We start from the raw sequence: 23173 nt of genomic DNA, 5'->3' as shown, positions 1-23173 counted from the left end.
TTCAGCCAGTGAGGGCTTATGTGAGCGGAACCTTTTCTCGAGACACTTGAATTTTCATTCGTCAATGAACGCCGACGGAAAGGGAATTTCGGCGTCAGTCAGCCGCAACTGAAATTGTCGTCGAGTTGGAAGGGCAGGCAGGTCGGATGGCGAGGGAGTGAGGGGGGATGTTTCGCCTCCTTGCTCGATAATAATGATGAGATGATGCGTGAAGTGGTCAACCTTTCGGTTGTACCCAGAGGCACTCGCTGGCCGATGAGGTGTGTGTGTGTCTGCAATGCGACGAATTTTTTGTGATGATCGCTCGATCCGTCTCGTTGGCCACCACACATCCAACCATCTTGGATGAAACAAAGAATTGATCTCTTCTACAATACTGTACCAAATGAAAAGAAAAGCAAAATTTGCCATCCAGACGGATCCCGCCAACACGAAACTCGGACTGAATAACCACATTGGTGTGAACCGACCCAATTCAGATACATATGTACCCCTGGCCACAAGGAATGACCCGAGCGACGGCGACGGACCCCGGCCCTGTGGCTGTCAGATATGTACAGTGCGTAAAAAATACCCCGGATTTCAAAGGGACACGCAATTTCAGTCAGTTCCGAGTTGCGACACCCATCAATTTTTCCACACAAACCACTGGGGTTGAATTGACCCAGAAATTGGTTCGAACGGTGTCTGCTATTCCACGGGCCTGGTTTCGTCATTTGAAACTGCCGTATTTTGTATATCAGAAAAACGTAAAGTCTCAACCTCTTCATTCCGACTTCTCGGTGTTCTTGGGTTGTTAACCGGCAATGGCTAGAGGTACCTGGATGGTTACGTCCCACCGCCAAACCATTGCAGAGGTGCAGAGAGGCGGTGGTCGGTCGGTGCCGTGGAAGCGTGGTGCAGTGGTCATTGCGTTCATTAGGTGCAGTGACCTGGCATGGCTTCCCCGGCCCAGACCGCCATTGACAACAGGTTGGCAACTTTAAAATAATGAACGAACAAAAAAAGGACTCTGCCAATGTTGACCAGTTCGATGGTGACATGAGATATTGTGGTTTATTCCTATTGTCAAAACGCTTGAAATGCCTTCGTCGTCGTCGTCGTCGTCGTCGTCGTGATTGCATGTACGCAGACGGCAGTGACGGGATGCTGCAAAATGGAACCTGCGTGACCCTGAATTAGTGCATCTTCCCTGTGATCCACCGCTCCCGCCCCTTGCCCTGCGCCTGCCCTCTCCCCCATCCGACCCCAGGAGCCCGGAGGCTGGGAAATGGTTGTTGTGCGGCCTTTGTCCCACTGGAAGGTGGAATTAGTGTACATACACTACAGGCGTCGGGTGGGAAGTCACTTTTTTTGTGTGGTGCGAAGGCTGGGAAGGGAATGCGTTATGCACCAGCGGACCAGGGCTGTTTCAAAGTCGGTCTTTGTTTCTTCAACAATTGTTTACCTTTTCCGTTCCCCCTCCCTCCACGGTCCACACCAGTGACTTCCCCCTTCCCACCGCCTTTCTGGATCCTCCATTTCAATTCTTGCTTTGTGTTTTGGCGTTTTTTTTTTTTTTTTTTTTTTTTTTTTTTTTTTTTTTTTTTTTTTTTTTTTTTGGCAATTCAAGATCGATAACTCACGCGACTGTTTCGAGCCTACAGTGGACAATCCAGCCAGCGAACGGTACCTCTACTCCAACACCACCGACAACGACGACGACGACGACGGAACACGAGAAAAGGGCTTTGTCTTCCCTGCTTTGCCTGAACCGAACCCACACCATCTTAGCTCGGCCAAATCCCCCGGCCTCTTGCTCGCGCCTCCCTTTCTCAACACTGATTCGCCCCTCATTCGACACCGTCGCTCTACACTCGGACTACACTACCTACTAGATACTTGTTTTCTTCAGTCGCTCCACTAGACTACTCTTTCTAGACTTTTCCCGCTTCGGGGGCTGATGCGCATCAGTGCCATCCCACCTCTCTAGCTCATCCAGGTCCCCGTCCAGTCCGCTTCTCTGCCTTCCAACCACCGTCGAGACCACGACCGCCCTGATCTCAGATCCAGGTCGAACCCAGCACCTCTCCCTCCCATTCAGTCCATCCCGCCACTGGCAGCCCGCGATCACGTCGCCAATCTTCCCAGGGATTTCCACCCAGCCAGTCCGGGCGTCTACAGAAAACTTCACAGTCGCGATTCACTCGTGCAGACCTCGGCCGGTCGCAAGGGCACAAGTTCAGCCCTCCTGTCTCACACAGAGGTGGACTCGCCAAAACATACATATGGGTCAATGACATCAGAAGCCCAACGTCCTTTCCACGCTACTACACTACGTACACTTAGTCTTCAATTGCTTTAACTCGATCGCTTCTCCGCCATTCCACCCTCCTTAGTTCCCCGTCCCATTCGGCGCAATCCTCTCGGCGCTCCTCCTACTCCAGCCCTCCTTTGTCGGCCCTTACCACATACTCGAATCCGACCCTCAACTATGGAGGCACACGCTCGCGCAACCGCCTCGATGGAGGAAGCCCAGTCTCCCCACGCCGCCGAGTCCTCGACCAAGACGAACCGTCGCCGCGGCCACAGTCTCAGCGTGTCACCCCCCTGGCACACCGCAAAGTCGACGACACACAACCATGGGCCAAGAGACTCGACCCTCCAGCACAGCATCTTCGCTCAAAACCATGGCCCCTTCCGCAGTCACCGCCAGAACAGTGCCGCGAGCGACGACGCCGTCCCCGCCCATCCCAAACAGGGGCACAAGTTGAAGGGCATGCTGCGCCGCGCCTCTGTCTCCTTTCGTTCCGGTGTGAAGGGCATCGTCCATAGGAGGACCTCCGTTCCGAACACTCCGACTTTTGAGCCGGACGCCGGTGCCGGTCCTTCTCAGCCGTCTGCAACTGCTCGTCCCACCACTGCGCATTCGACCTGGAACAAACTGCGTCAAGCTACGAGCTTCCACCGCCATTCCCGTAGAATGTCTGTCCACCACGGCGAATACCCCTTCGGTCACATTGCCCTCCAATCACCGCCTCTTCCCGTACCCGGCTCCGGCGAGCAACCTCCGATCATCCCCCGTAATACCGGTGCTGCTGCACGGCAAGCCGCCGCGAGTGCAGGTCACGGCCTCGAGATGATCAATATTCCTGCACCCCGACCATGGGCGAACGACGGCATGGACGACTACGAGAGTGGAATTGGCATTGCCGTCACGAGAGGCAGATCGTCCGAGTCTGACGTCTTCATGGATGGCGTTGATTCCGATGTCGACATTGAGCTGAACAGTCCCTCTCCCAACGACGAGGTGGACATCATCAAGGTCGACTTCATCTCCCAACTACCTCTTGAACTCGGAATCCATATCCTGGGACAATTGGATGCGTCATCGCTGGCTTCGGCTTCCCTCGTCAGTAGGTCATGGAACCATGCTGCTAGGAACCAGCATATTTGGCGCGAGTCTTTCCTCCGGGAGAAGACCACCACCTACGCCACGAGCGGAGCCGTCAAGCCGGGAACCGGTCTTGGCGTGCCAGCCATCCGCCCTGGCAACGACTGGAAGGAGATCTACAGGGTCAGAGAAGAACTTGACAAGAGATGGAAGGAGGGCAAAGCTCGTCCTATTTACCTCCATGGCCATACGGATAGTATCTACTGCTTGCAGTTTGACGAGTATGTCCCAGATTTGCTCCTTCGAAACCGTATGATTGCTAACTTTACATAGACACAAAATTATCACCGGTTCTCGTGACAAGACCATCCGTGTCTGGGACATGAAGACTTACTCCTGCAAGCTTGTCCTGGGTCCGCCCGAGATCATCAACGACTCGGACTTGTCCCTCCTCCACGACGAAGCTGGCAATCCCATTCACTATGCGACCCTTCCCGAGCTCGACCCCCACCCCTCAGCCAGCGGTCAAATTCAAACCCCCGCCAGGAGTCACTTCTCCTCACCGGCCCTCTTCTCACCCCCCATTTTCCACCGGGCTTCCATCCTCTGCCTCCAGTACGACGACGAGATCCTCGTTACCGGCTCCTCCGACGCCACCTGTATCGTTTACGATATCGCCTCTGGTTACCAACCCGTCTGTCAACTCCGTCACCACTCCGCCGCCGTCCTCGACCTTGTCTTCGATGACAAGCACATCGTCACCTGCTCCAAGGACGTGTCCATCTGCGTCTGGGACCGTGCCACGGGCGCTCTGCTCAAACAACTCCGCGGCCACACCGGTCCCGTCAATGCCGTGCAAATGCGCGGCAACACCATTGTCTCCTGCTCAGGTGACTTCCGCGTTAAGCTCTGGAACATCGAAACCGGCAAGCAGATCCGCGAGTTCCTGGGCCATACCAAGGGTCTCGCCTGCAGCCAGTTCTCAGAGGACGGACGGTACGTCGCCTCCGCTGGCAACGACCGCGTCATTCGCATCTGGGACGCCAACACGGGCGAATGCGTGCGCGAGATGAAAGCGCATGGCGATCTGGTCAGAAGTCTGCATGTCGACAGCGTGTCGGGCAGGTTAATCTCTGGAAGCTACGATACGGATATCAAGGTGTGGGATATGGACACGGGTGCCCAGCTGCTCGATTTCCCGCAGTGGCATAATAGCTGGGTGCTATCCGCCAAGAGCGATTACAGGCGTATTGTCAGCTCCGGACAGGATCCAAAGATTCTCATCATGGATTTCGGTGCGGATGTGAAGGGGATTGAGATGCTGGAGACTCCTGCCCCAAAAGTGGTGCCGCAACATCAGCAGCAGACGAACAATCAGGTTGCTGTGCCCTCGGAGCAAGGGCCGGGCGGGTATTTTTGATGAGGTTCGATGGGACGAGACAAAATGAGATGCTTGCATGATCATGGGCGGCGTTTTCAGGAAACCGGATACGGGAACTGGTCTGGAGTCCTCTGGACTGAACCGGACTGGACTAGTTGGATCAATCACCGACGGGGTGCAGGATATGGGATATAAACCGTGATTTTGGGTTTTTGTTATAGAGAACTGGCTGCTTGGTACGACTGCGCCGGGGTAATTCTTAATATGGGTGTGTGTGTTCTCTGAGGGTTGTTGGGTGGACCTGGCCTGCCTTACCGCTGGTCGATATCGGTTGAAGTCACTCCCACATAACCCGAAGAGTAGACACTGCTTCTTCTTTTTCTTTCTACCATTTTCCTTCTCTGAATCTGGGTTTTTACTTTTTTACTTTTTGTTTTTACAAATAGATAGATTACTGGGTAACTTGGGCACTGTTTGCTTTGCTGGAGTACACTGCGCTTGGGTAGGCAACCTACGCGGATTTTTGGAAGCTGCATGGAGCATGGAGCAAGGAGCAAAGGAGAAAAAAAGAACCAAAGATGGAAAACCCGACCGTCATGGTCCAGTCATGGATTGGATGAATGGAGGAATTTTTTGCTCTTTATGGTAGACCGGGCTTTTTTAAACCATGCCTTGCAAGGCGTTTCTTGAGTTCACACGGAAAAGATAGATCGCTGTCTCTTTTCTTGAAGTAAATGTAAAGAAATGAGGTGCTTTTATGGTATATGTACGTTCGTTGTCAACATAAGTGCACACTGCGTTGAAGTTCCATCCGTGATGAGTGAATATTTACTGGCACGGCCGTCTTGAGTTCAACGTCGTGACTCCGATTATCTTTACTCCCTACTTTGTTCCCCTTCTTTAAGAGTAACCCTCCGCACACCCACCCCATTCCCTACATACACCCAAAAATCCCCAAGGCAGCTGGCATGTAAATAACCGTGTTTTAGGTATAATCTTACTCGTATTGCAAGTTACTTTAGGGACCTTAGTTAGATTTCTAGCTCTCTATATACAATCAAGGCCTTCTATAGACGATTTAAAGCAAAGGAGGAATAATTTGAGCGAGATTAAATATAGTAGGGATAGTAATAGGTATTAATATACAACATTCGTTATTAGTATGCAACGTTATTAGTATGCGACGTATAAATAGCTGGCAGTAATAAGTGTGATTGACTGTGTGAAAAAGCATAAAAGAAATAGTTCGAAAACGGGATTTACAATGTCAGGTGTCATCAGCTGTATGGTCCCACAATTTTTGGGTTTTGGGTGTATGTAGGGAATGGGGTGGGTGTGCGGAGGGTTACTCTTCTTTAACTATACACACTCCTATTTTCTCATCTTGGCTGTTAGTATCAGTATATCAATCAACTGCCTCCATCACCAGCAAGACAAGGACTGGCACAGTTACTACTGAGATGAAGGTGATGTCGTGGCGGACGGCAACCTGGATTTGCTCACAGCTGAGATACATGGACTATGGTGTACAAGATCAGTTACTATATCTACACTCTACTTTCTTCTTGGTCTTTTGTTTTTCTTTTGTAAGGTTTAGGTTAGTTAGCTGTTACTACTTAGATTGCCTGCCTATAACATAACTTACCTCCTACCTCAACTATCAATACCATTACATACCTACCTACCACATCACTTCTAGCTTCTGTTATCAATGCCTAGAGGTACCTCTAGGTTATGTGAAAGACGTGCAAAACAAGGATTAACCCAAGTAATCACTTCAACTTGTGTATTCTTTTTCATGGTCATTACAGCGTAGAGAGGTGACGTGACTTCACTTTCTTTCTGAGTCAGTTTCAAGTCTCCGTTCCATACTAAGGTAGGTACTTTACTTGATTCAAGGAGAATATACGTTGAAGGTACTTGCATACATACTTGTGTGTGATTTGTTCTCTGGTCCTTAAGGTTATGGAGTTTTGGCCGTGTGATCGTTGGAGAGTTTACAACGAAGCCACTTCACGCCATGCCTCGTTTACAGGCTGATACCCCGAATTTCTCGACACGGGGAAGGAACAATCACTGTTTATAGGTTACACTATGCAGCAAAAAAAAAGCACATACGACCATACCCACTGGAAAACTCGGGATCCCGTCCGCTCTCCCATAGATAAGCCAGTGAGGGCCAGACTAGTAGTTGGGTCGGTGACGACCAGCGAATCCCTGGTGTTGTATGTTTTTTCTTTCTCATTATGATCTTTTACTTTTTGTTTGTTTGTGTTCTTTTCGGGGGTTTTCTTTTCAATTCTCTACCTATTTAAACCTGATACTGGCACTTAGGTCCTGGGTCTTTCTTGCGACGAGCTTATTTAGTCTCCTGGGTGGTTGTTTTACGTTTCAGATGCCTTGTGCCTACCTAGTGTAGATGTAGCTCAGATCTGACTGAAGACAGGTTGAGTATACCATGTACACGTTCAAAGTTTAGACCTCTAGGATTGAGAAAATGGACACTGATTTGTACGTGCCCTGTGTGCCTACTTCCTCTTGTGCTTTATACATATATAGGTATACACGCCTGACCTTTGCCCGAGTCATAGCCAGGCAATGTAGAGGTTGCATCAGGTACATCCAACATCAAGTACCCTGAAGTTCATGATGGCTGGTTCATCCAGACTAGAAGACAAGATGAAAAAGAACAGACTGAAAGTGGTAAAATGGCAAAATAGACGGTCACGATGAAAGAGCTTGAAACGGTTCACTGAGGTAAGGAGGGGACCGAGCAACGTTTCTAGAATGAAGATGTATATAGGGTTGGGCAGCTCAATGTTTCGCGATCCCGTCTAACTTTGTGAACGGCTACATGTACACGTAGCACACGGCTTTTTGGGGTCAGGCATGCCTACCTTAAAAAGAGGGCAAGTTAGGGATTGGATGGTATATTGAGGAGTGATGAAATGATGAGGGGAGTCCCGTGTCAGGAATAGATTACTTCATGGTGATATCAAGAGTGGCATGTACAACTATTCGAGGGAGCAATGGAGGGCAAGCTCAGAAGACATCAGTGATAATGAATGGTAGCATCAAATTTGCGGGACATTGGGGCCGAACCGAATGGTTGTATATGAGTAACTGATACTACACCGGGAATGTCAACTGTTGATTTGGGGTGTGGTGGGAGTTGCAATAGTCGTGGGGATTATCAGTGTCAATCTTATTTCTACCGAGGATGAGGCGATGTACTCGAAATCCCTGTTGTTGTCGTTGCATTTGTTTTGTTTCTTTCCTAACCAATATCCTGGAAACTTATATGCCAGCGAGATACCATCAGATCTGGAGAGGGTAATGGGATGAGCTGAGGTAGACTCTATTCTCAGAAACTGGGAAGAAGAAAAAAAAAAAGAAAAGGAAAAAAAAAAAGGAAAAAAAAAAAAAAATAGTCAGGAAGCATGGGACAAGCATCACGTGTAACGACGATGTGCATCGTCAAAGGCAAAACAGAGAAACGGGAGCACTGCCGAAACAAGAGATTTTCCCCGTCATGGCCATCCAGAGCCGAGACTTCCCCGCCCAGACTTGAAAAGTGGTGCAACGGGCCAACGACAAAATTCTATCGGAAAAGGGGGAGGCGACTACCGTCCTCGGTATCGTGTTGAGGCATGAACCACTTTCCATGGGACGTTCGCCTTCGCCACACTATAGTAGCAACGATGTATCGGTCAGTCTGCTGTGCCTTGACCAACTAGCTATTAGCACCGAGGTACCTCACCGAGCTCACCAATAAAGTCGAGTGGGTGCCTGGCCAAGGATCAGCAGTTAAGGTCTAGATTCCATCGCAGCAAGTGGTGAATGGAAAGAAACAAGTTTCGGCCTGTCGTGTAAACGAGCCACGAGAGGGCTTTGATTCGAACGTGAACACGCCACATGGCAAGGTAGAGTGCATTTTTCCCATTCCTTTCAGTTGCATCTCATTTCTCCGAAGAAAGGCGTGAAAGGGGTGTTGGTCACTTTTGGTTGCCTCGGTCTTATCGATTGTCCTCTTTTGTGACCCTTCAACCAGCGTTTGGTGCCGCCATGTGGTGTCGAGCACAGCATAGACGAACCAGCGAATGTGGAATAGGTAAGGCGCAAAGAAGTCGTGAATTCTCTCACCTGTTCGTAATGGGAACCGGCGAGGGGGCCAAGTCATCACGCAGTAAAGTATGTCCTGCATATGGAGGTTGAATTGGTGATGGCGGTTTGAAATTGCAGGGTGGTACCCAGGTAATACCAACAAAAGGGGAAGGTAGCACTTGATGTTCCCCAAAACAAAAACCACAGACAAACATGCAAAGGGGGTCATTGACCGAGTATGGCCATGTTGGTGGACGATACTGTAGTATATGGGACATGATGTCGCAGTCATATATCCGAGTCTGACGGACGACAGCTGCGGCCACCATGGCCCCATGTAAGTAATAGTCGTGAGACAGACAGACTCAGCCTGACTAGGTAGGTAGGTAGGTAGGTAGCAAACAAGATGTTTTGTTTCTTTGAAAGTACATACTTTGCTTGGGGTCTGGATATGTAGGTGCTCATGATGGATGGAAGTCGAACGATTCCGCCAGGGGTAGCATGGTCCAGGAAGGGGAAGGTCAGGAACAGAATCCCAAATGGGTCTTCTTATGTTACACTGTTGGTGAGGCTCGGGCTCTTCTTTAAAAGGCATGGCATTGGCATCGTGGAGATTGCGCAGATGGCGCGGCAACGGTGGAAACAAAGGGAAACGATTGGCGCGGGGCATCTGGTTGGTGACAGGGGCACAGATGGGGGCAGCCACCAGTCAAAAGGGGATCAGGGGCTGCAAGGAACGCCATCTCAAACGGGGTGCCCAACCCAATCAGGCGCAGATGATCAGTGACGACTGGTCTTTGTACGTCTAGAAAGTTGGAAGCGAAGCATGGACCTTTTGTTTGAAACAAATCCATGGACAGGCGAGAACGAGTCGTCGACATTGTTTCCCAAGCAACAAGCAACATTGTGCACAGGCGACAGCCAGTGAGTCGCATGAGTGAGTGTGAGAAAGTGTGTGTGTCCGTGCGTATCGAACTAAGAGAAGAGAAAGGCGATGACAGTTTGAAGAAAGAAAGGAGAAGTGGAATGAAAGGGTCAGTGTGTTGGATAATGACTGGACAGGTCGGGTCTTGGTCTAAAAATGCACACAAGTGGAAATTCGAAGCGCCCAAAAAGGTGGACACCTGTTCTTCAGGCAGCCCCGCACTTAGCTAGTTTAGAGGTACGTGCCTTGCTTGGTTACTAATGAACCTAAACAGGAAAAGAGCCCGCCCGCCAGCCAGGAACCGTGAAACATGAGAGGGTGCACGGGCCACAGGCTGCAGCTGGGATGATCCTCCGGCCCGTCAATTGATTCGACGCAGTGACCAACGCGCAAAGTGCCCTGCTTGACCAAGGCACACCGTCCTGCGGCTTGCCCAATTTGAACGTCATTTGTTGCAACCCGACCGACGACAGATTCGTTTCTCAGTCTTCTTCGTCATCGAAACACCAAAAGTTGAGGTTGGTGAACTGAACCACCACCACTCCAACCGCCCACCTTTCTTGAACATAACCAATTCGCCCACTTCTTTGTTGACTCAGCGCGCCCGTATCTGATTCACCTTTTACCCGGGCATTGATTGATTCAGCAAGTCGTTGTCCGTCGCATACGGCCGGTCGCTTGTTTCTCTTGTTGCAGATAGCAAACTACAGGGACAAGTAGAGAGAGACCTTTGACACAACAACCGCGACACACGCGGAATCCACCCTCCGCACCAGCGGCCCGTCAACTTGTGGTGGTGTTGTTGTCCAGTTTCCTTCCCCAGGCCCCTTTCTGGTGGTGTTGAGTGGACTGGCGGTTGCATTGACGAAACCCCTGGATTGGCGAAATTGCCGTGTATGTACAACCTTTTCCTTCTCTGGACATGGTGCCGCCGCCAGATCTGGCCCGTTTCTTCGTCCGATCCCGCTCTGCCCCATCCAGCCGATCCAGGCACCCAACCATCCACAGCCAATCGAGTCCTCCTTGATCTGCCCGGCCCAGCGGTTGGAGAAGAGGCTCCCGTTTCGTTTATGCCCCGAGCTAGCTCTTAGCTTGTTTGAGTTCCCAAGGACTTGTACACCAACCAAGACACTCGCCATGTGGTCCTTTGTTTTATCTCTGATGAATGACGCGCCTGTTTTAGCCTGTCCAAGCGTCCAAGTCCCAGCTCGGCGGTTGTTTCGAAGAAACCGTCACCATGGTAGCGCTTTGACATGCCATCTGCCTTATCGCCTCCTGCTATTACCATGGAACACATCATGGACAAGGGAACCTGGGAAACATCACTAACGCATGTTGCGGATCCAGGCACAGCAGCTCCCGTGAGAAAGCAGCCCCATGTCCAAGATAGACCTGGACGTCGAGGCGGCTACCGCTTGCCACCACTCCTCCATGTACACGCCTACCCCTCGTAGCACTACTACTACTGCCATGGTCATGGGGGCGGAAGAGGCGCCCGGCCATGTCGTCCTCGACTGTGACTCTGATACATTCGACGACGAAGCAGAGCCTCTGCACCCTAAAGCCGGCATATGCGAATGCAACGGCTCCTGCAGACGTTCTAGTATAAGTTGTCGTCCCCCCAACCATCCTTCATCCCATCTGGCCACCAAGAGTCATTCTCACCCCCATCGGGCCCAGCCTTGCCCAAGTCATTCCAACCACTTTCGTTCGATTTTCGATTCGACCTGTTCCTACTGCTTGTTACTTTTCTCCGACTTGGTCAGCCGTTTTGGCTCTTCATCAGCATCTTCAACCACCAAGGTGAGTTACACGCATCTGTCATCCGATATCAACTTCACACATACATACATACCCCCACTTGCATGATGCACCTACCTCCGCGTTGCCTGCCCTATTGAGAGATCAGACGGACCACGGGTGCCCTATTGTGCTATTGTTGGCGCATTCACAGCGCTGGTGATCACTCAATGGGCGCCGGCATTCGGCCCTATTCATCATTGAGTGTGAACAAAGGGAAGATGGGCATTGTTCTATTGTCCATCTCGGCGTGCCTTCCCTTCTCTTTATTAAGCCGCGTGGCACCCCTGATCTCTCCCCTGTCCTCATTAATTTTCCGCATCTTCCAAACTTCCACAATCGTTCTGTCGGCACATTCGCTAATTATTTACCTTCGCACAGTACCGGAGCCTCGACCCCCGGTCTACACATAAACAAAGGTCCAAAAGATATAGCTGGTTCTACATCATGATGGGCCTTACTTCCATCCTCGCTTTCTTCCTTCTGGCCATTCGGCTATTTTCTCCAGCCTTGGCGGCTCCAGCCCCCCGTCAGGCTACGGGCGGCTGGTGGGTGAGCAGTATCGATCGTCAAGGTGTCGCTCCCTTCAACGAGGACAGCGCCGGCTACAAGGTTTTCCGCAATGTTCGCGACTACGGCGCAAAGGGTGATGGATCCTCTGACGATACCGAGGCCATCAACAAGGCTATTTCTGATGGAAAGCGCTGCGGCAAGGGCTGCTCCTCCCAGACGACCACTCCTGCCCTAGTTTACTTCCCTCCCGGTACCTACGTTGTCAGCAAGCCCCTCATTCAGCTCTACTACACTCAGCTTGTCGGCGATGCTGTCAGCCCCCCGACCCTCCAGGCCGCTCCCAACTTCGAAGGCATGGCTGTCATCGATTCCGATCCCTACGAGGACGGCGGCGAGAACTGGTGGGTGAACCAGAACAACTTCTTCCGTCAGGTTCGCAACTTTGTCATCGACCTCACCAAGATGCCTGTCAACAAGGGCGCCGGTATCCACTGGCAGGTCGCCCAGGCAACGAGCTTGCAGAACCTCGTCTTCAACATGCGCAAGGATGGTGGCGCCGAGAATGCTCAGCAGGGTATCTTCATGGACAACGGTTCGGGCGGTTTCATGACCGACTTGACCTTCAACGGCGGCAAGTTCGGCGCCTTCTTCGGTAACCAGCAGTTCACGACTCGTAACCTCACCTTCAACGACTGCAAGACTGCCATCTACATGAACTGGAACTGGGCCTGGACCTTCCAGGGCGTCGAGATCAACAACTGCGAGGTCGGCATTGACATGTCCAACGGTGGTCCCACTGCCCAGACGGTTGGCTCCGTCCTCGTTGTCGACAGCAAGTTCAGCAACACTCCCATCGGCGTCAAGACTGCTTATGACCCCCAGTCCCCTGAGACCAACGGCACTCTCATTCTTGACAACGTCGACATGACCGGTACCTCTCAGGCCGTCTACAACAATGCCACCGGGGCTACTATTCTCGAGGGCAGCCAGAAGGTCGGCTTCTTTGCCCAGGGACGCGCTTACACTGGCAAGCCCGGCAGCGCTGGCAAGGCGGTTCAGAGCCCCCAGACCGCCATCAAGAAGCCTGATGTTCTCCTTGACTCCAATGGCAGGGTCTTCACCCGCTCCAGGCCTCAGTATGAGAACGTTCCCGCCAGCTCTTTCTTGAGCGTCAAGGCTGCCGGCGCCAAGGGTGATGGTAAGACTGATGACAGCGACGCCATCCAGGCCGTCCTTGACAAGGCTACCCAGGATCAGGTTGTCTACTTTGACCACGGTGCTTACCTCATCACCAAGACCATCAAGGTTCCCAAGAACGTCCGCATCACTGGTGAGATTTGGCCCATGATCCTTGCTGGCGGCGACAGTTTCTTCAAGGACCAGAAGAACCCCAAGCCTCTCTTCCAGGTTGGCCAGCCCGGTGACACTGGCGTCGTCGAGATGTCGGACCTCATCTTTGGTACTGCTGGCCCTCAGCCCGGTGCTATCTTGATCGAGTGGAACGTCGCTGGTACCAAGCAGGGTGACGCCGGTCTCTGGGATGTCCACGCCCGTGTCGGTGGTTACGCCGGCACTGATCTCCAGCTCCAGAAGTGCGGCAAGAACCCCGAGGCTACTAACGCCATCCCCGAGGACTGCTTCGGCTCTTTCATGATGCTCCACGTCCCTACCAAGGGCTCCGTCTACCTCGAGAACACGTGGTTCTGGGTTGCCGACCACGACCTTGAGCCTGAGGCCGACAACAAGCAGATTGATATCTTCAATGGCCGCGGTGTCCTCATTGAGGGTGAGGGCCCTGTCTGGGGTTGGGGTACCGCCTCGGAGCACTCGGTTCTCTACAACTACCAGTTCTCCAACGCCTCCAACGTCTACCTTGGCCTGATCCAGACCGAGACCCCTTACTTCCAGGGCAACCCCATCTCCACCAAGCCGTATGAGGTCAATGCCAAGTACAACGACCCCGACTTTGCCAAGTCCTGCCAGGGTGACAGCACCGGTACGTGCGAGCGCGCCTGGGGTGTCCGCGCCGTCAACTCCAAGGATGTGTTCATCTTCGGCGCCGGCCTGTACTCGTTCTTCAACAACTACGACCAGGACTGCCTCAAGACGCAGTCGTGCCAGACCAACATGGTCTCCCTCGAGAACAGCGCGGTCAGCATCTTTGGTCTGAGCACCAAGGCTAGTTTGAACATGTTGACTATCGACGGCCAGACCATGGCGGAGGACAAGGATAACAGGAACAACTTTTGCGCGACGCTGGCGCTGTTCCAGTCTTCAATCTAGGCGGTTGGGCTGTGAGTAGTGCTATGTAACGCGCAAAGAGGTTCTTGGTCTTTGGCCACTTTTTTCTTCTTCTTGGATTTCACTTTTCATGACCAACATTTTTCGATTCTTCTGAACGGGCTGACAGCCAGGACGCCTTTTCACCTTTTGTCTTGTGTTTTTCTTTGGTTTTTTGTTGTTTCTTCGGCCTCATTTTTCTTATTTCTGCATCAGTTTGCTTTTTCTACATCATTTGGTTCGGCGTTCACCTTGAACAACAGAGGGGGGATCACAATGGAGGGTACACACAGGAAACTTTGCGGCTTCACTTTTTACATATGATACCAGTTGACCTTGGCATTGATATTCAGCACGATGGAAAAGTCGGTGTTTAGAAAGAAAAAGGAGATTCGTATATAGCAAGCACCACCCTTCATGAACATATGATGGCGTCTCGTCAACCAATGGGTGAAGACTGCCGAAAATAGATTTTCGTTTTGAAAGGACTTCTTTGTTCATTGTTTGAGTGACTGAGTGACAGCGTAGTAAAGTGTGTGCTTGGTCGGTGATGGGTGACCGTGGCGTTGATGGCGTTGATGGCAGATCGATATCTCCTGATTGTACTAGCTGCTTCTACGGGTTAGGGTTGTTGCTTGCAGATGCACTACGCACTTGCTTGCTGAGTCATCAACCTCGGTCGCAGTCAAAGCGAAGTCGCAACTTGGCAACACCGGGGCGCAAACGGGGCAGGCAAGCTCAGCTGGATAGATAGTAACGTCATAGCGGCCTTCGGTCCCTCAAACAATCTTGCATCGCGACACACTCACTCCTTGGCTCTCCGTCCCAAAAAGAGCAAGGCCGGACGACTGCAGCAAGAATATCGTCACAACTTGTTGCTGATCTCTTTTCGCCAACTTCTCGCTACTTGTCTCAGACTTTTTATTTCCTGTCATGTCGACTACGTCCTAAAACACAAACTGTCATTACTCGACTACTCACAAGCTCACGCTCTCCCTGAACTGGCAACACACCAGCATCGCGGCGTCACACTCCCTTGCGATAGCCAAACGAACAATCCTGTCGAACGACGATTAACTTACGCCGTACAAAAACCAAAAAAACAAAACCACCACCACCTAAATGGATGCGCCACCAGCCACAGCCATCCCCTCTTCCCCCGACGAACAACCCTCCGCAACCTTGACCCATCGCAAGCTCTCTTCCACCATGGCTTCCTCCCCCGAACTCTCGTCATCCAACGGGGGAAGAACCCAAACTACCAAAACTACTACCAGCCAGCGCAACAACCCACACTGGCCCACCCGCACCGAACTCGTCGCTCTCGCGCTGTACCCGACCCTCCTCCTCTTCGGCACCCTCTTCTCCCTGCTCAACCCGTCTGCCCGCTCCAGTCCTTACGACTTCGTCTCGCAATCGCACGTCCAAAGCGGCGCGGCCGTCCCCTCGTATTTTGCGCGCAAAGATAACTTGTTCAATGTCTTTTTCGTCAAGAGGGCGTGGTTCTGGATTACTGTTTCTTTCTTTGGGTTTTTGTTTAGTCATCCTGGCTACAACAGCATCAGCAGCGGGACTCGGGGAGACAATGGAAGTGGAACCGGAAGAAAAGTAAAAGCCGTGGTAAGATGGGGCCTAGTAACGCTCTGGTGGGTTTTTGTGACACAATGGTTCTTTGGTCCGGCGATTGTGGATCGCGGGTTTCGCGTGACGGGGGGTAAGTGTCAGGAGGCGCAAGGGCGGGTGAATGCGCAGGTGAAGGCGGATGCGATGCCTGGGCCTGTTGGGAGCAACGTGGATGTGGCGGGCTTGAAGGAGTTCGTCACGGCGGCGGCGTGTAAGGCGGCTGGAGGCAAGTGGCAGGGCGGCCACGATATCTCGGGTCATGTGTTCTTGTTGGTTTTGGGGAGTGCGTTTTTGGTGCAGGAGGTTGGGTGGGTGGTTGCGAGGCATTATTGGAGACGGAGTGTGAGGGATGAGAGGACGGTGGTGATGGGTGATGGGGCGGTCAAGTCGGCGGGAACGGATTTGGCTGCTGATAAGAGGTGGGATGATTATAGCCCGGAGATGGATGAGGCTAGGGAGGTGAGGGACGTGGTGACGGGAGGAGGGCTGTGGGATGCGTTGGGACATGGGGGGAAGGTGGTCTTTGTAGTGGTGGGATTGAGTGCGTGGATGTTGTTGATGACGGCGATTTACTTTCATACGTGGTTTGAGAAGGTGAGTTTCTCTTCGTCAACGGAAGTATTGAGGAAGCAGATTGCTAACAGATTCACAGCTTACTGGGCTTCTTGTCGCGCTCATGGGATTGTACTTTACGTACATTGTGCCGCGCTTCGTCCCGGCGTTGCGTGGAATTGTTGGCCTGCCTGGTGTTTAAGTTATGGATGGAGTGATGGGACGACAACCACCGAGTCCAGGAAGGATGTGAGATACCCGTAGCACTACACTGTGGCATAGCATAGACTACTCGTAATATCCATGTTGTACTCTTACTGTTTGCTTGCCCTACTTCCGTTCCATCAGCGCTCATGATGATCTGAAGCAACGTGGGGAGCAGCGCACGGGCCACCCATGACCTCATCGAAGCTATTCGCGACGGCAATTGACCCCACGTTCTCCAAACTTCCTCCTGACAACGGCCAACGCAGCAACGCACAGAACGCAACGACACAAAAGTCAATTGCGCAGCGCATCGCATTTACCTGTACATGGCAAATACAGACACAGACACAGCCCGAGACACCAACATGTCGCCAATCAAAGCCCCGCCAAACCTCCCCGAGCTCGTCCGGACGGCCTTCAACAAGGCGCGCGCATCAGGCGACGTCAACTTTTATCCGACCCAAGTCACTTTGGTGGACGTCAATTCCATTCCTGTATGTTTTCCTTCCATCCGCTAAACCTGACCTTCAAGCTTAATTCTAACCTATCCCTCAAAACCACAGTTCCAACTCCGCTTCTCCCCTTCCCTAGCCAACAAGCCCAAAGCGCCCAAACCAGTTGGGCAAATCGACCATCGCGTTCCTTCGCCGCCTTCTACGACTTCCATCGGGTCGCAGCCCACACCCAGCGAAAATGGTTTCCCCGAACCCCCGAGAAAGAAGCTCGTCTTCGACCCCTTTGATAATCCCTCCCCTGCCATGCTCATCTGCCCGCTACCTCCACATCATAACCTGGTGCTGAACAAGTTTGCGATTGTCCCGGAACATTTCATCCTGTGTACGAGGGGGTATAAAGAGCAGACGCACTTGTTGGAGCGGGAGGATTTGGAAGCTGTGAGGGGGTGTATTGAGGTTTATCACCATCGCTATGACCAAAAGTACAATGGGGAAAGAAGAAGTGACGGAAATGAAACAACAGTAGGGAAAGAGCCAAAGTTGTTTGCGTTTTTTAACTGTGGTGAGCATAGTGGAGCAAGTCAGCCGCATAGGCATTTACAGCTTTTGGTTGTGGAAAAAATGAGGGAGGGGTTGGAATGTGTTGAGACGGAGAGGGAGACGGAAACAAAAGAGGGGGAGGGAAAGAAGAAGAAGAGGTGGGAAGTGTTGGCGCAGAAACTGGTTGAGGACAACAACAACAACAACAACAACAAGGAAACGGAAAAGAAACTACTGCCGTTCAAGACCTTCGCAGAGCGGTTGACGCCAGAAATGTCAGGGGAGGAAGTGCACCAGATTTATTTGGGATTGTATAGACGCGCTAGGGAGGCTGTGCGGCTGTATCAGCTGTCTTTACAACAGTCCCGTGCATCACAGCAAGATTCGACAACAACAAAAGGGGCAGCAGAAGAGGAGGAGGAAAAGGCCGACGAGATACAAACCGGCGGCGAAGCAACCATCTCGTACAACTTGGCCATGACGCGGGACGTCATGGTTATTGTTCCTCGGCTGGCGGAAGGATCAGCGATAACGGAAAAGAATCCGGAGACGGGAGAAGAGGTGGTAGTGGGCAAGTTGGCGCTCAATGGGACTGTGTTGGCGGGCACGGCGCTGGTCAAGAGTCAGAGGGAGTGGGATGCGTTGAGGAAGAATCCGGAAAAGGTAGGGGAGTTGTTGAGGGTGATTGGGGTGCCTAATGACTGTGAGGGTGAGAGGGGAGAGGGGAGGAAAGAGGGGAGGAAGGGGATGTTGTGAGGAGGTGGTGAGGAGCTAGCGAAGACAGGAGGTGGTAAGCTGCTGGGTGGATGTCCGTTTGAACCGTCTACGTACATCCATCCGTTGGAAGAGGCGGGCGGGTGTCGGGCCTCTTGCAGCTTGTGTGCCAGGTTCCGGTTCGTTGGTGAGACATTGAACGAGCTTCTCCGGTTAACCGGACGGAGTTGGGCATCACGACACTGAACGACAACGCATCACCATCGCTCCAGCAATGAACGATACCATCAACCAAGCCCGTTTTCTCTATAACATGAAATCGATATTACGGTTCTGAACTGTGTCTATCTGTCTAACACCGCAAGTGGAAGTCTAGACCCAGTGACCACCGTTTGCATCCTATTTCCTCTCCGCCTGCCTTGTCTCCCGAACCGAGCCGAGCCCGCCATATGAACACCAGAAAAGGACGAGTAGGAAAATGACAGTAGTGACGAAGAAACCCGCTGAAATATCCGAACTCCTGATGAAGTAATAGCTAGTGTATGTATGCACCGAAACGCAACGCCAGGTCCTTTTGATACCCTCTTTTCTTTTTCCTTTTTGCATTTTCCTTCCTGGCGTGGTCCTGTCCATTAAGTCCCGTCACCTTTTCCTTTTCCTTTCCATTTCGTATTCCCATCCCTGGCGCGTATCGGTGCTATTACCTATCCTGTGTTGAGTTCCGTTTCTCTGTCTATCTAGGTCTCTTCTTCCTTCCTTATTGATCTGCCTCCACCTTCCTTTCCTCACCTCTCCATCTACCATATTATGTATCATCCACCATCACCCATCTGAGCCCTTCCAGTGTCGTCTGTTCATCAGCTTGTCGATCTCCCTGCGTGCGCGCGTGTATCTGTATGTGCTTGTAGTGGTACCGACCTACTTATAACGAGCCCCATCCTGTTTTGTATCGGTACAGAAAAGGCTGCACGGTACTAACAAAAGTACAGAAAAGGGAACTCGTAGGTATGTATACACACACACAATTTTCTCGCGTATTTGGAAAGCCATCAAGTGACGACAGGTTTGTGATTAGGGTGAATGAAGACCAGGTAGATGAAGACCGGAAGGTGAAAACGATCTGTAGGAAAAGAGAGAGAGAGGGTGGAAAGAGGATGATGTGCCGACGGCGATCACTCCTCCATGTAATCATCATCCGAATCCTCTTCTTCTTCCTCTTCTTCCGAATCAGACGCATCAGAAAGCTCATATTCTCCATCGCCATCAGTGCCGTTGCCCTTATGGTTCGTATGGTTCTCATCAGCATCATCCCCTAGAGCACTCATATCCAGCCAATCCGAGTACGCCAGATTCCCATCCTCATTGCCCTCTTCTCCTCCTCTCTCGTTTTTGATTTGAGCAGCACTAGAGTTTCTCTCTCCATGTCTCCTAGAGGTGTCCTCAGCACCAGCAGTCTTGCCCTGACCCTGACCCTGGCTTCTCTGTAGAGGTACTTGACCAGCACCCCGTTTGTTGTTGGACGCAGCAAACCCAGAAGCGGAAGCGGAAGGAGAGCCAGACTGAGACAGAGACTGAGATTGGGAAAGCAAATGGTAAGCACTCCGCTTACTCCGCTGCTCGTAAAACGGCTTTTGCAAATCCTTGCCCTTTGCAAGCTGGTCGCGCATCAGTTCCTCCCATCGCTTGCGGACCGTGGCGTTGCCGAACTTGTAGGAGCCGCCTTTGGAGAAGATGTAGTGGGAGACTTGCTTCCAGGGGATTTTGGTGGTGGTGGTTGGGATGCCTTTGGGAGTTGTTTTGGGGGCTGCTGGTGGGGTTGTAGAGGAGGAGGAGGAAGAGGGGGAGGTGGTGGAGGATGTGCTGGTGCTGGTGGTGTCTCTGGAGACGAGGGAAGTGATGCTCATGGCTTCGTCGGTGGGTGGTGTTGTAGTCGAAGGTGGGCCAGCGGAAGAGGAGGAAGAGGACGGGTTGGAGTAAGTAACGCTCAATGGCCCTTTGGCGAACTCGCGGACGGCTTTTTCTAGGAGACGTAACTGTTTTCACTTAAGTCAGCCATCATCCCTTTATTTTTTCTTCAAATTTCAGTTCAAACCGGGCATCGAGGCAATACTCACATCCTTATCGGTCCACTCCGGCCTCCTAACCCTCTGCTCCCTACTCTTTGTCAAAGTCCTATACCGTCCCCTGAGAGTCGACTCCGCCTCGGTGAACCGTCCAATCTGGCGAATCTGCTTGTACGACTTTCCTTGGTTGCGAAGCTTCACCAGCAGCGCGTCTTGTTCCGCTCTAGCGCGCTTGAGATGGTCGGTTACGTGATCTTGATGACCTTGATTGCGACGCTTGGTACTAGAGGAGGGCAGGCTATGGTAGGGGTGGACGCCGTGGTGGAAGGGTTGTTGTCTGCGGGATTGGGAGGACATGGAAGCCAGTGAGGCGTGAGGTTGCTGGTGATGGTGGGAGGGAATGGTGTTTGGCTTCATCATCAAAGGATGATGATGAGGAAGACTATGAGGATGGCCCTGTCCCTGGTGATGCGCCCAGGCAATGGAAGGAGAGTTGGGATGAGAAGGGAGCATCTCTCGGGTTGCCATGACGGCGGGGTTGTAACGGGGGCTGGATGGCCGGCCACCACCGCCCATTCCACGACGCGGGGGGCTGTGAGGGAGGGACTTGCGTTGTGCCCGGTTGCTTGCCTGCTGTTGTTGGACGTAGTGCGGGTGTAGTTGGCTGGTGTTGATATGCGGACTACTTCCAAAATGAGCGTTGCTGCTGCCAAAGTCAAGAGGCAGAGGCATCTGGTTCTGATGGAAGAAGCTGTTTGCACCAATGGGGGATGACTCAGGCGAGGGATGGGGCGTCGGTGTTTTGTGGTGAGGGTTGTTCAGCCAGAGAGAGGTAGGCGCAACAGCCAATGGCCCCTCAGCCTTTAGGGCGACATGGGTGTCATGTTGAAGGTGTGAAGAACCCGAAGGCGGGTAGTCGAATACCGTGCGGTTGGAAATGGGGCCTCGGAAGAGAACGTCACCACCGCTGGCACCGGAGGAGGAGGACGACGAGGACGGGTGATGTGAAAAGTTACTACCGCCATTGGTGTCAAACGGAAGGCCGCTGTCGTTGAGCATGACTGATGGGTACTGCTGCTGTTGGTGCTGGTGCTGAAGTGAGACACCGCCGTTGGTAGAAGAGGGTCCAACTCCGAAGCTGCTATGCGTAGGGCTGGGGAGGCCGTCATACCCCATAAGCAGTGAGTGGTGACCAGTGCCAGCGCCAATATTGTGGAATGGGTCGATGGGGCTGGGGGGCATGGTAGACATGCCTCCTTCGGACATGTTGTCGAGGGAAAGGGACGAGGACAACCGAGGTTCGTCCAACAACGGCTCACCAGAGACAGAGTACTGGTGAAGGTTGTGCCACCTTGATTGAGCTTGATGGGAGGCAACAAACGGGGACGAAGCCGAGATGACGGTTGGCTGTGATGACGACGGGGCTGAGGTCCAGACCACGCCAAAATTCGGCAGAGTTTGTTGGTTAGGAGGAGCACCACTGGCATTGTTGAAGAGAGTGTCTGTCTCAACAGTTCCTTGTAGACACGTGGACGCATCTGTAAGTCCGTGTTGTGATAGCTCTGTTGCCTGTTGCTGTTGCTGCTGCTGGTGACCGGGATAGGCAGACATGCTGCTGTTGCTGTGGGGAGATGTGATGCTAGCGCTGGTGGTAGTGGTGGTGGTGGTGGCAATGGTATCCGAAAGGTCCATGTAGCTGCCCTGGATTTGCTGTTGGAAGTAGTCTCTGATCAGTAACATGTTCTATGTTGGTTTGTTTGTATATGAAGATGAACAAAGAAGAAAGCGAAGAGATTGGGGTAGTGTATCGGGAAAAGGAATGGAGAAGAGAAACAGAAACAGAGACACAGATGGAGACAAAAGACAGGAAAACAGAAGAGAACTCCACACATACCGGAGCGGGAGACGAGCCCCAGCTTGCGTCACTCGTGGGAGAGAAAGACTGTGCGTCATTACTTGGATTGCTTCCGGTGGAAGGTCGGTTGAAGCTGCTGCTGGTGTTGTTGCTGTTACCATGTCCCTCATGTTGGCGACACGTCTCGTACTCTGGAGATGATTCGCTCCATGTGGCGCCCACCGACGGCGAACTCGCAGACATGGTGTCAAAGGACGTGTTGAAGGAAGTCATCATGTCCATGTCCATGTCCAGGTGAGAAGAAGATGGGTCAAACTGAAGATTGTGATGAATGTGGTGGAGGGAAGGAACAGTGACGCTGTCGTTGGTGTGTGCCGTTTGACAGAAGTCTTCTAGATTCACGTATTTGTTCCACTGGTTGTCAAGACCATTAAGATTGTTGTGAGAAGCAGGTGGAAAGCCGGTTGAAGCAGTAACTGCGGGTGCGGTGGCTGCTTCGAGGAGGTTATTGTGCCAAACCATCTCGTCGGCTTCCTCTTGAGAGGATCTTGGGTCACTGATAAACATCTTCTTGGTGTCTTTGCTGGACAGAAAGTCGGCGGTGAGCTCAAAGTTGCTTTGCAAGCCTGTTCCTTACGTCTGTTCTCCGCCGTCGTCCAGGTCCTTGATGGAGGCCAGGCCAGTCGGGTGTGATTCTCACCACACTGCCGTCAAAGTTCTCGATAGTATCTCTGTATACCTTCGATTATTTCCCCTCAATAATTCTTCCCGATCTTCACCGCTGCTCT

General features: G+C 52.1%; 7 protein-coding genes across 7 annotated transcripts; 5 read left to right on the top strand and 2 right to left on the bottom strand.

The window, feature by feature from the left end:
* The first annotated feature begins 2378 nt into the window (after nt 1-2378).
* B0T23DRAFT_129224 (WD40-repeat-containing domain protein) lies at nt 2379-4929 on the top strand. The gene is made up of 2 exons (XM_062832161.1): nt 2379-3654; nt 3707-4929. Exons 1-2 carry the CDS (start codon nt 2474-2476, stop codon nt 4791-4793), a joined length of 2268 nt encoding a protein of 755 aa, XP_062694655.1. The 5' UTR covers nt 2379-2473; the 3' UTR covers nt 4794-4929.
* A 2047-nt stretch (nt 4930-6976) lies between these two features.
* On the top strand, nt 6977-7403 carry B0T23DRAFT_378468 (uncharacterized protein; the record flags this gene model as incomplete). Its single annotated transcript, XM_062837100.1, has 1 exon — nt 6977-7403. A coding segment is annotated over exon 1 (187 nt), but the record flags the coding sequence as incomplete, so codon positions are not given.
* A 739-nt stretch (nt 7404-8142) lies between these two features.
* On the bottom strand, nt 8143-9848 carry B0T23DRAFT_378467 (uncharacterized protein). The gene has a single exon (XM_062837099.1). It carries the CDS (start codon nt 9526-9528, stop codon nt 8569-8571), a length of 960 nt encoding a protein of 319 aa, XP_062694653.1. The 5' UTR covers nt 9529-9848; the 3' UTR covers nt 8143-8568.
* Nucleotides 9849-11041: 1193 nt separating this feature from the next.
* Nucleotides 11042-14493, top strand: B0T23DRAFT_129173 (pectate lyase superfamily protein-domain-containing protein). The gene is made up of 2 exons (XM_062832160.1): nt 11042-11586; nt 11965-14493. The coding sequence occupies exons 1-2, from the start codon at nt 11161-11163 to the stop codon at nt 14377-14379; spliced, it is 2841 nt and encodes a 946-aa protein (XP_062694652.1). The 5' UTR covers nt 11042-11160; the 3' UTR covers nt 14380-14493.
* A 1092-nt stretch (nt 14494-15585) lies between these two features.
* On the top strand, nt 15586-16753 carry B0T23DRAFT_403985 (inositol phospholipid synthesis and fat-storage-inducing TM-domain-containing protein; the record flags this gene model as incomplete). Its single annotated transcript, XM_062838834.1, has 2 exons — nt 15586-16593; nt 16652-16753. 2 exons carry the CDS (start codon nt 15586-15588, stop codon nt 16751-16753), a joined length of 1110 nt encoding a protein of 369 aa, XP_062694651.1.
* A 370-nt stretch (nt 16754-17123) lies between these two features.
* Nucleotides 17124-18509, top strand: B0T23DRAFT_428134 (ATP adenylyltransferase-domain-containing protein; the record flags this gene model as incomplete). Its single annotated transcript, XM_062840113.1, has 2 exons — nt 17124-17252; nt 17322-18509. The coding sequence occupies 2 exons, from the start codon at nt 17124-17126 to the stop codon at nt 18507-18509; spliced, it is 1317 nt and encodes a 438-aa protein (XP_062694650.1).
* Nucleotides 18510-19245: 736 nt separating this feature from the next.
* On the bottom strand, nt 19246-22628 carry B0T23DRAFT_440972 (uncharacterized protein; the record flags this gene model as incomplete). The annotated part of the gene is made up of 3 exons (XM_062840741.1): nt 19246-20500; nt 20582-22240; nt 22425-22628. 3 exons carry the CDS (start codon nt 22626-22628, stop codon nt 19640-19642), a joined length of 2724 nt encoding a protein of 907 aa, XP_062694649.1. The 3' UTR covers nt 19246-19639.
* Nucleotides 22629-23173: the final 545 nt, after the last annotated feature.

The sequence above is a fragment of the Neurospora hispaniola genome, assembly GCF_033458365.1.
Source record: "Neurospora hispaniola strain FGSC 10403 chromosome Unknown B0T23scaffold_3, whole genome shotgun sequence".
In the NCBI taxonomy this organism is placed as follows: Eukaryota; Fungi; Ascomycota; class Sordariomycetes; order Sordariales; family Sordariaceae; genus Neurospora; species Neurospora hispaniola.
Note: the sequence above shows the minus strand (reverse complement) of the source record. Positions and strands in the feature narration are given on the sequence as shown.

Excerpts from the sequence above, each read along its gene's own strand:
- B0T23DRAFT_129173 (XM_062832160.1), top strand. The coding sequence starts at position 11,161 with ATGTCCAAGATAGACCTGGACGTCGAGGCGGCTACCGCTTGCCACCAC. Across the intron at positions 11,587-11,964 it reads CAGCATCTTCAACCACCAAG|TACCGGAGCCTCGACCCCCG; the intron begins GTGAGTTACACG and ends ACCTTCGCACAG.
- B0T23DRAFT_378467 (XM_062837099.1), bottom strand. The coding sequence starts at position 9,528 with ATGCCCCGCGCCAATCGTTTCCCTTTGTTTCCACCGTTGCCGCGCCAT.
- B0T23DRAFT_129224 (XM_062832161.1), top strand. The coding sequence starts at position 2,474 with ATGGAGGCACACGCTCGCGCAACCGCCTCGATGGAGGAAGCCCAGTCT. Across the intron at positions 3,655-3,706 it reads TACTGCTTGCAGTTTGACGA|ACACAAAATTATCACCGGTT; the intron begins GTATGTCCCAGA and ends AACTTTACATAG.